The sequence below is a fragment of the Nycticebus coucang genome, chromosome 3 (genome assembly GCF_027406575.1).
Source record: "Nycticebus coucang isolate mNycCou1 chromosome 3, mNycCou1.pri, whole genome shotgun sequence".
NCBI classification, from domain to species: domain Eukaryota; kingdom Metazoa; phylum Chordata; class Mammalia; order Primates; family Lorisidae; genus Nycticebus; species Nycticebus coucang.
In genome coordinates this window covers 76,640,771-76,653,520 of record NC_069782.1, presented here as the reverse complement: position 1 = coordinate 76,653,520, position 12,750 = coordinate 76,640,771, and the positions used below count along the sequence as shown (strand labels likewise).

General features: G+C 37.4%; 1 protein-coding gene across 11 annotated transcripts in view; it reads left to right on the top strand.

The window, feature by feature from the left end:
• The window catches only part of MARCHF8 (membrane associated ring-CH-type finger 8), a 162,113-nt gene that overhangs the window by 130,757 nt on the left and 18,606 nt on the right, over nucleotides 1–12,750 (top strand). For all 11 annotated transcript variants that reach the window (XM_053582419.1, XM_053582412.1, XM_053582420.1 and 8 more), the window contains one exon: nucleotides 3,078–3,128. In XM_053582419.1, the coding sequence (XP_053438394.1) occupies nucleotides 3,102–3,128 (27 nt within the window). In that variant the 5' untranslated portion in view covers nucleotides 3,078–3,101. The remainder of the gene's footprint in view (nucleotides 1–3,077; nucleotides 3,129–12,750) is intronic.

Below are 12,750 nucleotides of genomic sequence, written 5' to 3'. Positions count from 1 at the left end.
AGGCATGAGCCACTGCACCTGGCCACATGATTTGATTTTTTATAAAATGAGTCATAAGCCAGGCTTGCCTATAGCCCCAGTTCTACAGGAGCAGCCTTAAATATAGGCAGATTTCAGGCTTTAAAACATCTGTATCTTCTGGGATTGATTATTTGATTTACCAATGTAAAATATTACTTGTTCTTACAAGGAAGACAAAATAAAAGCTTGCATTATCAAATTTTTTCCTGGTAGGTGCAATGAACAGTAGTCAGGTCCTGGGCACACCTGAAGCCCTTACTCAAACATTACAACATGGATTCTGTTACATCCATATAACAAACATTTTTACTCCCTTACTATTTTGAAATAAAATTTAAAAAATTATTTCTGAAGTTCTTAAGCATAAAGAACAACTGTTAGCTCTCAGTCTGGATTTAGGATTTTAGATAGTTTTATATCCCTCCTCATCTCAATGTCCATTTTCTGTGGAATAATGAATGTCAGAAAGGCCTTAGGATATGATATATCGGTTTTCTTAGTACCTGAAAATGTCTCTGTAGATTTCCAGATGGTCAAACTCGCCATTCCTTATGAAGTAGCGGGTAATGTGATAGTATTTACAATCAGTTTCTGTACAGATAATCCAAGGCTTGTGATATCCTTGTTTTAATTTAGTAGACTGAACTAAAATTTAGTTGTAAGGCACTAGTAAATTAGCCTACGAGCTGGGATTCACAGCATTGCCGTATGTTTATGCCTAATACGTTCTTGACTCGTGAATGAAACATAAATGGTTAAAGGTTGCTTGTTTTATGGACAGAGGGTTTCCATTCCCAGTGAACGAATGTGTGAATATCATGACCACATGAAATTCCTAATTAAAATTGGTCTTTTAGAAGCGTGCTTTTGGTGACATACTCCTGACACTTTGAGCATATTTTATAATTTTGTTCTTTTCCTGCATAACTAACTAGTTAACTAGCTTAAGACCAGGAAACATTGCATTGAGGCTAAACACTTAGTAGCAGTGTCTATGTTGTATTACACTTAAGAAACCTGTATTTCTGTTTTCATTTAGATTTATAAAATAAGGGAAGAATATAATAAAAAATAATAAAAAAATTACACCAGCACATTGCTGTGAAGATAGTGAAGACAACATTGGCAGCTAGAAGGGGTGGTGGGCAGTCCACTTGAGAGATCTGGAAATGTTTCTTCATTAGCATCTTAGGGATATTGAGCATTCACAAGCCGAGTGTACAGAAATGAAGGCAGTCTGTAATTTGGTTGAGGGAAAGGGGAAAATTCAGACTCTCTTGATAGCTAGCTTTCTTTAAGGAGAGGCTTGATGGGCTAGAATTAGCTCTTCTTCAAAGGAGTTGGGAAGCAATCTACTAGCTCTTTGGTACTTCTGATTGATAGAGGGATTTTTTTTTTTTTTTAATTTTTTTTTTTTTTAATTTTTAATTTCAGTGTGCTTGTTCATGTTTGTTTGAAGTACTCCTTTTTTGTTGATTTTCTTTCTCCTGCAGTGCTGGCTGTTTTTGATGTTGTTGGTAGAGACGGGGTCTTACTCTGGCTGACTGCTGCTCATATGGGTTTTGAACCTCTGAGCTCAGGCAATCCACCCGCCTCGGCCTCCCACAGCGCTGGGACTACAGGCGTGAGCCACCACGCCCGGCCAGATAGAGGGATTTTACCTGCTAATTACCTCTAGGCCTCCCCCATGGCTAGTGCATGGCATGTGAACTGAAGATAGATCATTTTAAAGATAAAAGAAAAATCTTCTCTCCCTTTGGTAACAGGTTTTTTTTTTTTTTTTTTCCTCATTTGGATTTGGAGCAAGAATGAGTGGATTCAGAAGTTATTTTCTTATTTTTAAAAATCAGATTTGTGTTTGGAATGTTCACTTAAAAAAATTCAAAACAGGGCGGCGCCTGTGGCTCAAGGAGTAGGGCGCCGGTCCCATATGCCGGAGGTGGCGGGTTCAAACCCAGCCCCGGCCAAAAAAAAAAAAAAAAATCACAAAAAAAAAAAAAATTCAGAACATGGAAGATTATTGTTTTTGTTTGCTAAGGCTGCCATAACAAAATAGCACACGTGAGGTGGCTTAAACAACAGAAATTTATTTTCTTTCTGTCTGGAGGCTAGAAGTCAGAGAGCAAGGTGCCGGCAGGGCTGGTTTCTCTTTGGCTGGTCGGCAGGTGGCTGTCTTTCGCCTCTGTGTTCACGTTGTCTTCCATCTGTGTGTTCCCGTGTTCCCCTTCTTATAAGGACACCAGTCATCAGGATGATGGTAGATTAGAGTCCACCCTCATGAACCCGTTTAAACTCAGTTACCTCTTTGAAGACCCCATCTCCAAATACAGTCACATTCTGAGGTACTGGGAACTAGGACCTCAACCCATGAGTTTTTCTGGGGGTGAGGAGGTCACACAGTTTAGCCCATAATGATTATGTATTAGGGTGGTCAACTTGAAGAAAGACCAGGTTGGGAGTTATTCAAGAATTCCAGGTAAAAGATGAGGAAAGTCTAAACTTTAGCATTGACAGTAAAAATGGAAATGAGATTTGAGATTGATAAACGTTAAGGAAGAAGAATTTGACATAAGACTTTATGAATGAATGTGGAGGTGCATGAGTGGGAGGAGGCTAGCTTGACTCCCAGATTTCTTTGCTCTAGAAGAGAAACTAGCTTGAGAAAGAAGAGGTGAGCTGTGCCATGTCCCTGGTGAATCAGAACTGTAATAGCCACCCAACCTGAGTGGAGTCAGCTATCCTGCTTCCCCATCATAAAGTGGCTCCTCATAACATGGGCTATGTCACACACAACTGAGAATGCGGTTTCTTGAGATGAGTCTTAAGACACTTATCACCATGTTATTTTGACAGTTAATTCCAAACTCTTTTAAGTTTTTTCTCAGTAACTTATATAGTACCTGGCTGCACAAGTAAGAATGTAGGATGTAGTAGCTTGTGCTTAGTAAATTCTAGTTCAGGGAATGATTTGCCAGTAGCATTGTTAGGATCAATTACTTGTTCTTTGCATATTTTAATCGAAGCTTGATACTAATACCTGTTTGGCTTTCTTGCAGCATGAGAAGACTTTGAGACATTCCATGAGTCATTCAAGCAACATTTCTAAGGTAGAGTGCCACTGAAATAGTTATTTATTACCTTATCACCTTAGGGTTTTTGTATTATTACAAAGAACATTTGAGTGTGTGTTTATGCTCTTTTAAAGACAAAGTTCTTGTTAAATTTCTGTAATCTGCTCTGGGATTATACAAAGTCTATAGCAGTTATGTTTTTCCAGTTAGGCACTTTTGAGTGTGTATTGGGAGAAGTGACTTATAGGAGAAAACATTCCCCATCCCCCACGTAAATCATATACTTTAAAGGAAAAGAAATCTCAGTCACTAGAATCTGTCATCTCAGTTAGGGTTGTATTTGACTGCAGGTAACAAAAAGCCAGTTGTGATGACTTAAGTAATTATGGATTTATAAGATTCAGATGACAAGGTACCTGGAAGTAGGTGGCCCCCGCTAAGGCACTCACAGACTTCACCAGGGACCCAGGTTCTCTTTCTTCCCTGTGCTCCTTCCTTAGTACATTGTGATTCTTCTACTTGGCATGTAGTCTACCCTGAGAGCTGGACCTCTAGGCACCTTGGCTGAGGCTGTCCAGCTGCTTGGCTTCTGCTTACATCTCAGCAGCCAGACTGGATCACAGGCCACCTTTAGCTGGAAGGCAGCTAGGCATAGGGGGGGCTTTAGGGGTGAATCAGCCATTCAACAGCACCTGCCACACCTGTGGTGAGCTCACTTCGCCTAGGAGGAGCACTTTGGCTGTGATCCAGAAGCCAGCAGGGTGGCTGTCATGCAGTGAGCTTGCTCCCAGGCAGTGCCCCTCTTTCAGCCCAGACACAGACTCTGGCCAACTCCTTGATCCATACAAGCATAGCCATGCAGTTTCCTTGCAGGTGTGGGCCTTTGTCTTTGGTACATGGCCAACATGGTACATCAACAACATGGATCTTGACAGGAAGGTTTGAACAAGTGACAGACTTTGTCCTGTTATCTTAGGCCTCTTAGACACTCGGAAATAGTTACATTTTTGCCATTTTAACTTACTAACTACACATATGTTTTCATTCAGGTCATATTATTTTTTTAAACTAAAATCTAGCAAATCCTCTAAGACATTAGTTTGTCTGTTCTTAGGCATATTTGTAATTGAATCATTTCATTCTTCTACTTTTGTGTAAAGGAAAACTGTGAATGCCTTCCACTGAGTGCTTTTTCACACCCAGCCTCCATTTCTTTTGCTATTGCTTTAGCCAGGTATGCTGGCACTCTAGTACGGGGCAGTGATGCATTAGTAATGTCTGGAGAAAATGTCCAGTTTTGCCCCTTTACTTTTCAAAGGAGCTGGTCAGCATATAAACATCAAGAAAAAGAGAAGGTGCAGATGCAGACGACCTGTTTGGTTAAGTTGAATTAAATGTGTTAAAAACACATTTTAAAAACACACAGTAGCACATACTGCTTTGCCTTAGTGGCTAAGGGCAGCTTTGAAGGAAGGTATCATCCTGTATCTGTTTATGAGTTCTAGTATTATTTTATTTGAAGAAGAAATTCTTCCTATAGTTACAAAATATTTGTAAAACATTAACTTAAAATGTCTAAATGAAAAGTTATGGGCTTGGCCTGGGGTATGGGATCAAGGGTTTTGCATTTACACGGGCGATGGTTTACTAGCTATGTGACTTTGAGAAAGGATACTGCTTCTGAGCTTTAATTTCCTTATGAGTAAAATTAGGGTAATAATACAACCTTCAGGGTTGTTGTGAGTCTTAGGTTAATGTTTGCCAGAACCAAGAGGAAGCTTCCTTATTACCCTGAGCCAACAAACATGACTGGTATCAAACTTTGTTGAATCTCAGTGATCTTAGGTTTATTGGGCCCTGGGGAACAGTCCTTAATGGTAGGTGTATTATTTATTGCTGATCAAGGCAAGAACCATATACAATAAAACCTCTGTAAGTTGACCACCCAAGGAACTATAAGGAACTGGTCAATATATGGAAGTGGTCAACATAAGGAACTAGGCCTACTGTACTGATAAGTACATGTGGTGCACATCCTGTCTTTGAAAATTAGTTTAACTTAAGGTGGTGATCAGAGTAGGGAGGTAGTCAACTATGGAGGTTCTCCTGTACTTTTTCTTTCTTCTTGCACACATTTTTTTTGGTTTTTGGCCAGGGCTGGGTTTGAACCCGCTACCTCTGGCATATGGGACCGGCACCCTACTCCTTGAGCCACAGGCACCGCCCCTTGCACACATTTTTATTGTGCTTTTTGTGCATGGACACTTGTTGGGGTCATAGGAGAATATCAGGAGTGTGCCCTTAGAAACTCTGATTGCGCAAAGAACTTCCTGGTGAATCCGTCAGCAGTAAAATTTTGTTGTGAGTGATAAGGAATTCAGCATGCTGTGTGAAGTTGTTAGGCATGAACCAGTTCAGTGACCCTAACCAGTTCAGTGGGATTGGGGAGAGTAGGCAGAGACCCCTATGGAAGAAAACCTTGTTACTGAGGATACAGTTTCATATTGCAGTATTTACCAAATGAACCTGCTGTTTGAGAACACTATTAGGCAGTGACTTCTAAAACCATGTTTTCCGTAGATGATTTCTCCCATTCAAAAGAGGTTGTGTCCTCACTCTCTTGATTGTTTCCTATGCTGTGCAGGTTTTTAGTGTAATGTAGCCCTATTTGTCTAATTTTTGTTTTGTTATCTATGCTTTTGAAGTCTTAGCCATAAACTTATGGCCTAGACTTATGTCCTAAAGTTTATTCCCTATGTTTTCTTCTAGTAGTTTTATAGTTTGGGGTATTATATTTAAGTCTTTCATCCATCTCTAATTGACGTTTGTGTATAATTTCATTCTTCTGCATATGTATATCCAGTTTTTTCAGCATCATTTTTTGAAGGAGGGTATCCTTTTCTCAATGTATGCTATTGGCACCTTTGTCAAAAATTAGTTGTTTGTAAATATGTGGATTTATTTCTGGTTCTCTGTTCTATCTTACTGTGCTATGTGTCTGTTTTATACCAATACCATGCTGTTTTGGTTACAATAGTCTTATAATATGTAGTATTTTGTTATGCCTCCAGCTTTGCTCTTTTTGCTCAAGATTGCTTTGGCTATTTGGGCTTTTTTGTGGTTCCATATTAATTTTAGGATTGCTTTTTCTATTTCTGTGAATAATGACAGTAGTACTTTGATAGAAACTGCATTGACTCTATAGATTGCTTTATGGTTATTTTAATGATAATAGTTCTTCTGATCCATGAGCATGGAATATCTTTCCATTTGTTTGTGTCTTCTTCAATTTTTTTTTTAGCAGTGTTTTATAGTTTTCCTTGTAGAGGTCTTTTACCTCCTTGGTTAAATTTATTTCTAGAATTTTGGGGTTTTCTTTGTTTGTTGGGAGGGGTTGGTAGCTATTATAGGTGAGATTGCCTTCCTGATTTCTTTCTCAGTTAGTTCATTATTGGTATATTGAAATGCTACTGTTAGTTTTTGTGTCCTGCAACTTCACTGAATTTATTTATCAGATCTAAGAGGTTTTTGGTGAAGAAGATCAAGTCCTTTACAAAGGAGAACAATTTGATTCCTTTTAACAATTTGGATTCCTTTTATTTCTTTCTGTCACCTGATGCTCTGGATAGGACTTCAGTTCTACATTTTTGTCTGTTGAAGTGGTGTATCATGTTAATTGATTTGCATATGCTGAACAATCTTTGCATCCCTGGGATAAATACTACTTCATCATGGTATATTATCTTTTTGATGTGCTGTTATATTTGGCTTTTTTTCTTTTTTTTTGAGAATTTTTAGATTTATGTTCATCAGGAATATTGGCCTTGAGTCATCTTTTTTTGTTACATTCTTTTTTTTATTATTATTTATTTATTTTTTATTTTTTTATTAAATCATAGCTGTGTACATTAGTATGATCATGGGGCACCATACACTTGGTTCATAGACCGTTTGACACATTTTCATCACACTAGTTAACATAGCTTTCGTGGCATTTTCTTAGTTATTTTGCTAAGACCTTTACATTCCACTTTTACTAGGATTCACATATTCCCTTGTAAGATGCACCGCAGGTGTAATCCCATTAATCCCTCTCCCTCCACCTACCTCCCACCTCCCTCCCCTCCCTTTCCCCCTTCTCCCTATTCTTAGGTTGTAACTGGGTTATAGCTTTCATGTGAAGGTCCTACATTAGTTTCATAATAAGGGTGAGTACCTTGGGTACTTTTTCTTCCATTCTTGAGACACTTTACTAAGAAGAATATGTTCCAGCTCCATCCATGTAAACATGAAAGAGGTAAAGTCTCCATCTTTTTTTAAGGCTGCATAATATTCCATGGTGTACATATACCACAATTTGTTAATCCATTTGTGGATCGATGGGCACTTGGGCTTTTTCCATGACTTAGCAATTATGAATAGGGCTGTAATAAATATTCTAATACAGATACCTTTGTTATGATGTGATTTTTGGTCTTCTGGGTATATGCCCAGGAGAGGGATTACAGGATTGAATGGCAGATCTATTTTTAGATCTCTAAGTGTTCTCCATATCTCTTTCCAAAAGGAATGTATTAATTTGCATTCCCACCAGCAGTGCAAAAGTGTTCCCTTTTCTCCACATCCACGCCAACATCTCTGGTCTTGAGATTTTGTGATGTAGGCTAGTCTCACTGGAGTTAGATGATATCTCAAAGTAGTTTTGATTTGCATTTCTCTGATGATTAAAGATGATGAGCATTTTTTCATATGTCTGAAGGCCGTGTGCCTGTCTTTTTCAGAGAAGTTTCTCTTCAAGTCCTTTGCCCAGCCTGCGATGGGATCCCTTGTTCTTTTCTTGCTAATGTGTTTGAGTTCTCTGTGGATTCTGGTTATTAAACCTTTGTCGGAGACATAACCTGCAAATATCTTTTCCCATTCTGAGGGCTGTTTGCTTGCTTTACTTACTGTGTTCTTGGCTGTGCAGAAGCTTTTTAGTTTGATCAAGTCCCAATAGTGTATTTTTGAAGCAGGTTCAATTGCCCGGGGGGTCCTTCTCATGAAAAACTCACCCAACCCAATTTCTTCAAGGGTTTTCCCTGCACTCTCTTCTAGTATTTTTATAGTTTTCATGTCTTAGGTTTAAATCTGTAATCCAGTGAGAGTCTATCTTGGTTAATGGTGAGAGGTGTGGGTCCAGTTTCAGTCTTCTACAGGTTGCCAGCCAGTTCACCCAGCACCATTTGTTAAATAGGGAATCTTTTCCCCATTGAATGTTTTTAATTGGCTTGTCAAAGATTAAATAATGGTAAGTAGCTGGGTTCATCTCTTGGTTCTCTATTCTGTTCCAGACGTCTACTTCTCTGTTTTTGTGCCAGTACCATGCTGTTTTGATCACTATCGATTTGTAGTATAGTCTGAGGTCTGGTAGCGTGATTCCTCCTGCTTTGTTTTTATTTTTGAGTAATATCTTGGCTATTCGAGATTTTTTCTGATTCCATATAAAACAAAGTATTGTTTTTCAAGATCTTTAAAGTATGACAGTGGAGCTTTAATGGGGATTGCGTTGAAATTATATATTGCTTTGGGTAGTATGGACATTTTAACAATGTTGATTCTTCCCAACCATGAGCATGGTATATTTTTCCATTTGTTAACATTCTCAGCTATCTCTTTTCTTAGAGTTTCATAGTTCTCTTTATATAGATCTTTCACGTCCTTTGTTAGATAAACTCCCAAGTATTTCATCTTCTTTGGCACTACTGTGAATGGGTGGGATAGAGTCCTTAATTGTTTTTTCAACTTGACTATTGTTGGTGTATAAAAAGGCTACTGATTTATGTATGTTGATTTTGTAACCTGAGACGCTGCTGTATTCCTTGATCACTTTTTTGTTACATTCTTACCTGGTTTGGGTATTAGGCTAATTCTGGCCTTGTAGAATACGTTAGGAAGAATTCCTATCCCCCCGCCCCCCAATTTTTCAGAATAATTTGAAGAGGATCAGTGTTTGTTCTTCTTTGAAAGTTTCGTAGAAGTTTGAAGCCATCTGGTCTTGGGCTTTTCTTTGTTGGGAGACTTTTTTGGTTTTTTCACTGATTTAGTTCTATTACTCATCATCAATCTGTTCAGTTTTTCTGTTTCTTCCTTATTAAATCTTGGTAGGCTGTATGTGCCCAGGAATTGATCTGTTTCCTCTAGGTTTTTCAGTTTGTTGGTGTATAGTTGTTCATAATAGTTACTGATGGTCTTTTGTATTTCTGTGATTACCACTTGTAATGTCTCCTTTTTCATTTCTGATTTTGTTTATTTGGGTCTTCTCTGTTTTTTTCTTAGTCTAGCCAGTGCTTTATTAATTTTGTTTGTTTTCAAACAAACCAACTTTTTGTTTTGATGATGCTTTATGTAGTTTTATTAGTTTCTGTTTGGTTTAGTGCTGCTCTGATCTTTATTATTTCTTTCTTTCTACTGATTTTGGGTTTGGTTTATTCTTGTTTTTCTACATCCTTAAGGTGCATTGTTAGATTGTTTATTTGAAATCTTTCTACTCTTTTGATGTAGACATATAGTGCCATAAAACTTTCCTCTTAGGCTTTTATTGTATCACATACGTTTGGTACATTGTATTTCCATTTTCATTTGTTTCAAGACACTTTTTGATTTTGCCCTTTTTTTCTTCCTTTTACCCAGAGTCATTCAGGAATGTGTTGTTTAATTTCCTTGTAGTTGTACAGTTTCTAAAGTTCCTCTTTTTGTGGATTTATAGTTTTATATCATTGTGCTCTGAGAAAATACTTGATATGATTAGACTTTTTATAATATGGTGAGACTTTTTTTATGTCCTAACATATATTTTATTGTGGAGAACGTTATATTCTTTAGCTGTTGATGAGATGGTCTGTAAATGTCTGTTAGATCCATTTGGCCTAGTGTGTAGTTTAAATTCAATATTTATTTAATGATTTTCTCTATAGGTGATCTGTCCAACGCTGAAAGTGGCATGTTGAAGTCCCCAACTATTATTGTATTGACATCTATCTCTCCTTTTAGATCTGATGATATTTTCTTTATATGTATATCTGGTTGCTCCAGTGTTTGGTGTATATATGTTTAGAATTGTCATATCCATTTGGTGAATTGATCCTCTTATTATTATGTAATGGCCTTCTTTGTCTCTTTTTATTACTTTTGACTTAAAGACTGTTTTATCTAATATAAGTATGCTACTCTTCTTTGCTTTTGGTTTTGTTTGCATGAAATATCTTTTTCTATCTCTTTACTTTTAGTCCATATGTATCTTTACATGTAAGATGAATTTCTGTTAGGCAGATTTTTTTTTTTTAAATCCATTCAGCCAGTCTATCTTTTAAGTGGAAAGTTCAATTTATTTACATTCAGAGTCATTATTGATATGTGAGGGCTTATTCCTGTCATTTAATTAAATGATTTCTGTTTTTTTTTAATATCCTTTGTTTCTTTCTTTTTCTCTTATTATTGTGATTTGGTGGTTTTCTGTAATGGTTACATTTGGGCTCTGTCTTTTCTTTATTTGTATGTTTGCTTTATCTGTGGGTTTTACATTTCTGTGTGTCTTCATGGTGGTAGATATTGTCCTTTCACTTCAGGTATAGTATTTCCTTAAGTATTTCTTGTAGGGCCAGTCTAGTGGTGATAAAGATTTTGCTTGTCTGGGAAAGATTATTTTTTTCTCCAGAGTGATAACTTTACTGGGTAGAATATTCTTGTCTAGCACTTTTTCTTTCAGCACTCTGAATAGACATCCTATTTTCTCCTTGTCTGTGAGATTTCTGGTGAGAAATCCACTATTAATCTGATGAGAGTTCCCTTATAAGTGACTGGACACTTTTCTATGTTTAGAATTCTCACCGTCTTTGTCTTTTGATAGTTTGGCTATTCTGTGCCATGAAGAAGAATTTTTTGTATTGTATTTGTTTGGGGATCTCTGAGCTTGTATCTAGATCGGTGGTTTTCAACCTTCCTAATTCTGTGACACTTTAATACAGTTCCCCAACCATAAAATTATTTTTGTTGCTACTTCATAACTGTAATTTTGCTACTATTATACATTGTAATGTAAATATCTAATATGTAGGATGTATTTAGGTGACCCCTGTGAAAGGGTCATTCGACCCCCAAAGGGGTTGTGACCCACAGGTTGAGAACCACTGATCTAGATGTTTAAATCTCTTTCTAGACTTGGGAAGTTTGCAGCTATTATTTTGTTAAATAGGTTTTCTGTCCCTTCTGTTTTCTCTTGCCCTCTGGGACACCAAAAATTTGAATATTAGGTTGCTTTATGGTATCTTATAAAGCTTTGCTAATTCTTTCTTATTTTTTCTTTACTTTTATATGACTAGATTATTTTAAAAGACTTTACTCCAAGTTTTGAAGACAGAATCTGGTCTATTGTTTAAGCTTTCAAATGTATTTTGTATTTCATTTAATGAATTTTTCAGTTCCAGAATTTGATTCTTTTTTATGGTATTTATCTCTTTGGTAAATTTCTCATTTATATCATCAATTTTTTTTCTGATTTGGGGGAGGTATTGTTTTTCTGAGCTTACTTAGTATTATTTTTAATTTTTTTCTTTTCTTTTTTATTGGAATTTGTTGCTAGAGAATTGTTTCTTTGGGGGTATTATGTTTCCTTGCTTTTTCATATTTCTTGTCCTTATATTGATATTTGTGCATCTTGAATAACCATCCTTTTCCCCAATTTTTTAAAATTTGCTTTTGTGGGAGTGTTTTTCCTAAAGATGCATTTGTGGTGTTAGTTGTATAGAGCACTTTGGTTTGATTCTGGGTGCATGCAGTAGTATAGTCTACATATGATTTCTTTGGTTATAAATAATATCCCTTATGTCTGTGATTTCCTTGGTGGCTTAGGGTTTGATTATCAGTGGAGGCTGTGGTTAAGTTTTGCTGGGGATGGGGACACTAGGTTGGCCTGTCCTTAAGCCCCATTGGTGGCAGTGGCAGGTCAAGCATGCCTGTCTGTGGGCCCCAGGGCAAGTGTACATTGGCACTAGAGTTAGGGAGTCCAGGCAGGCTGTTTCTTGTGACTCTAAGCTGCTTGTTCAGGTTGGCAGCATTAGGCCAGGTGTGTGAATGAATTCTTGGGCAGACATCTTAAAGCCTCTCCTCTTAAAGCCACCAAGATTTTGATGAGTCAGTTTTCTAGACTTTGTCCAACTGGAATTTCTTTAGATACTGGTAATTAACCTATGCCAGGTTATCACAGGGATTGGGCTTTCTGGATGCCTCTCAAGGGAGGTTTGTGGTGCAAAAAGGGCAGCACACAGACATGATGTTATTTTGCCCTGAAGGAGGCCTTCTCCTCCATTGGACTTGGTCCAGGTGACACCATTCCTTGATTGGCAGCACTTACCCCAGCAAGAGTACCATGGAAGCCTGCAACATGGGTGCCTCCTCCCTGCAGCTGCTCAGGTTCTGAAGGCTGGTGCCCTGGACTTAGCACTTGGCATAATTTTATTCAGATAACTAAACATTATGTACCTTTGGTTAATTGAATATTCTTGGGTAAAGGTCAAACTGGACATGTTTGATGAGCACTTAAAATTATTGCTGTTGTGTTGTTTGGCAACCAGATCTCAGTGAATTTGAGCATTGACCATCCTAGACCTCTTGAATATTTTCC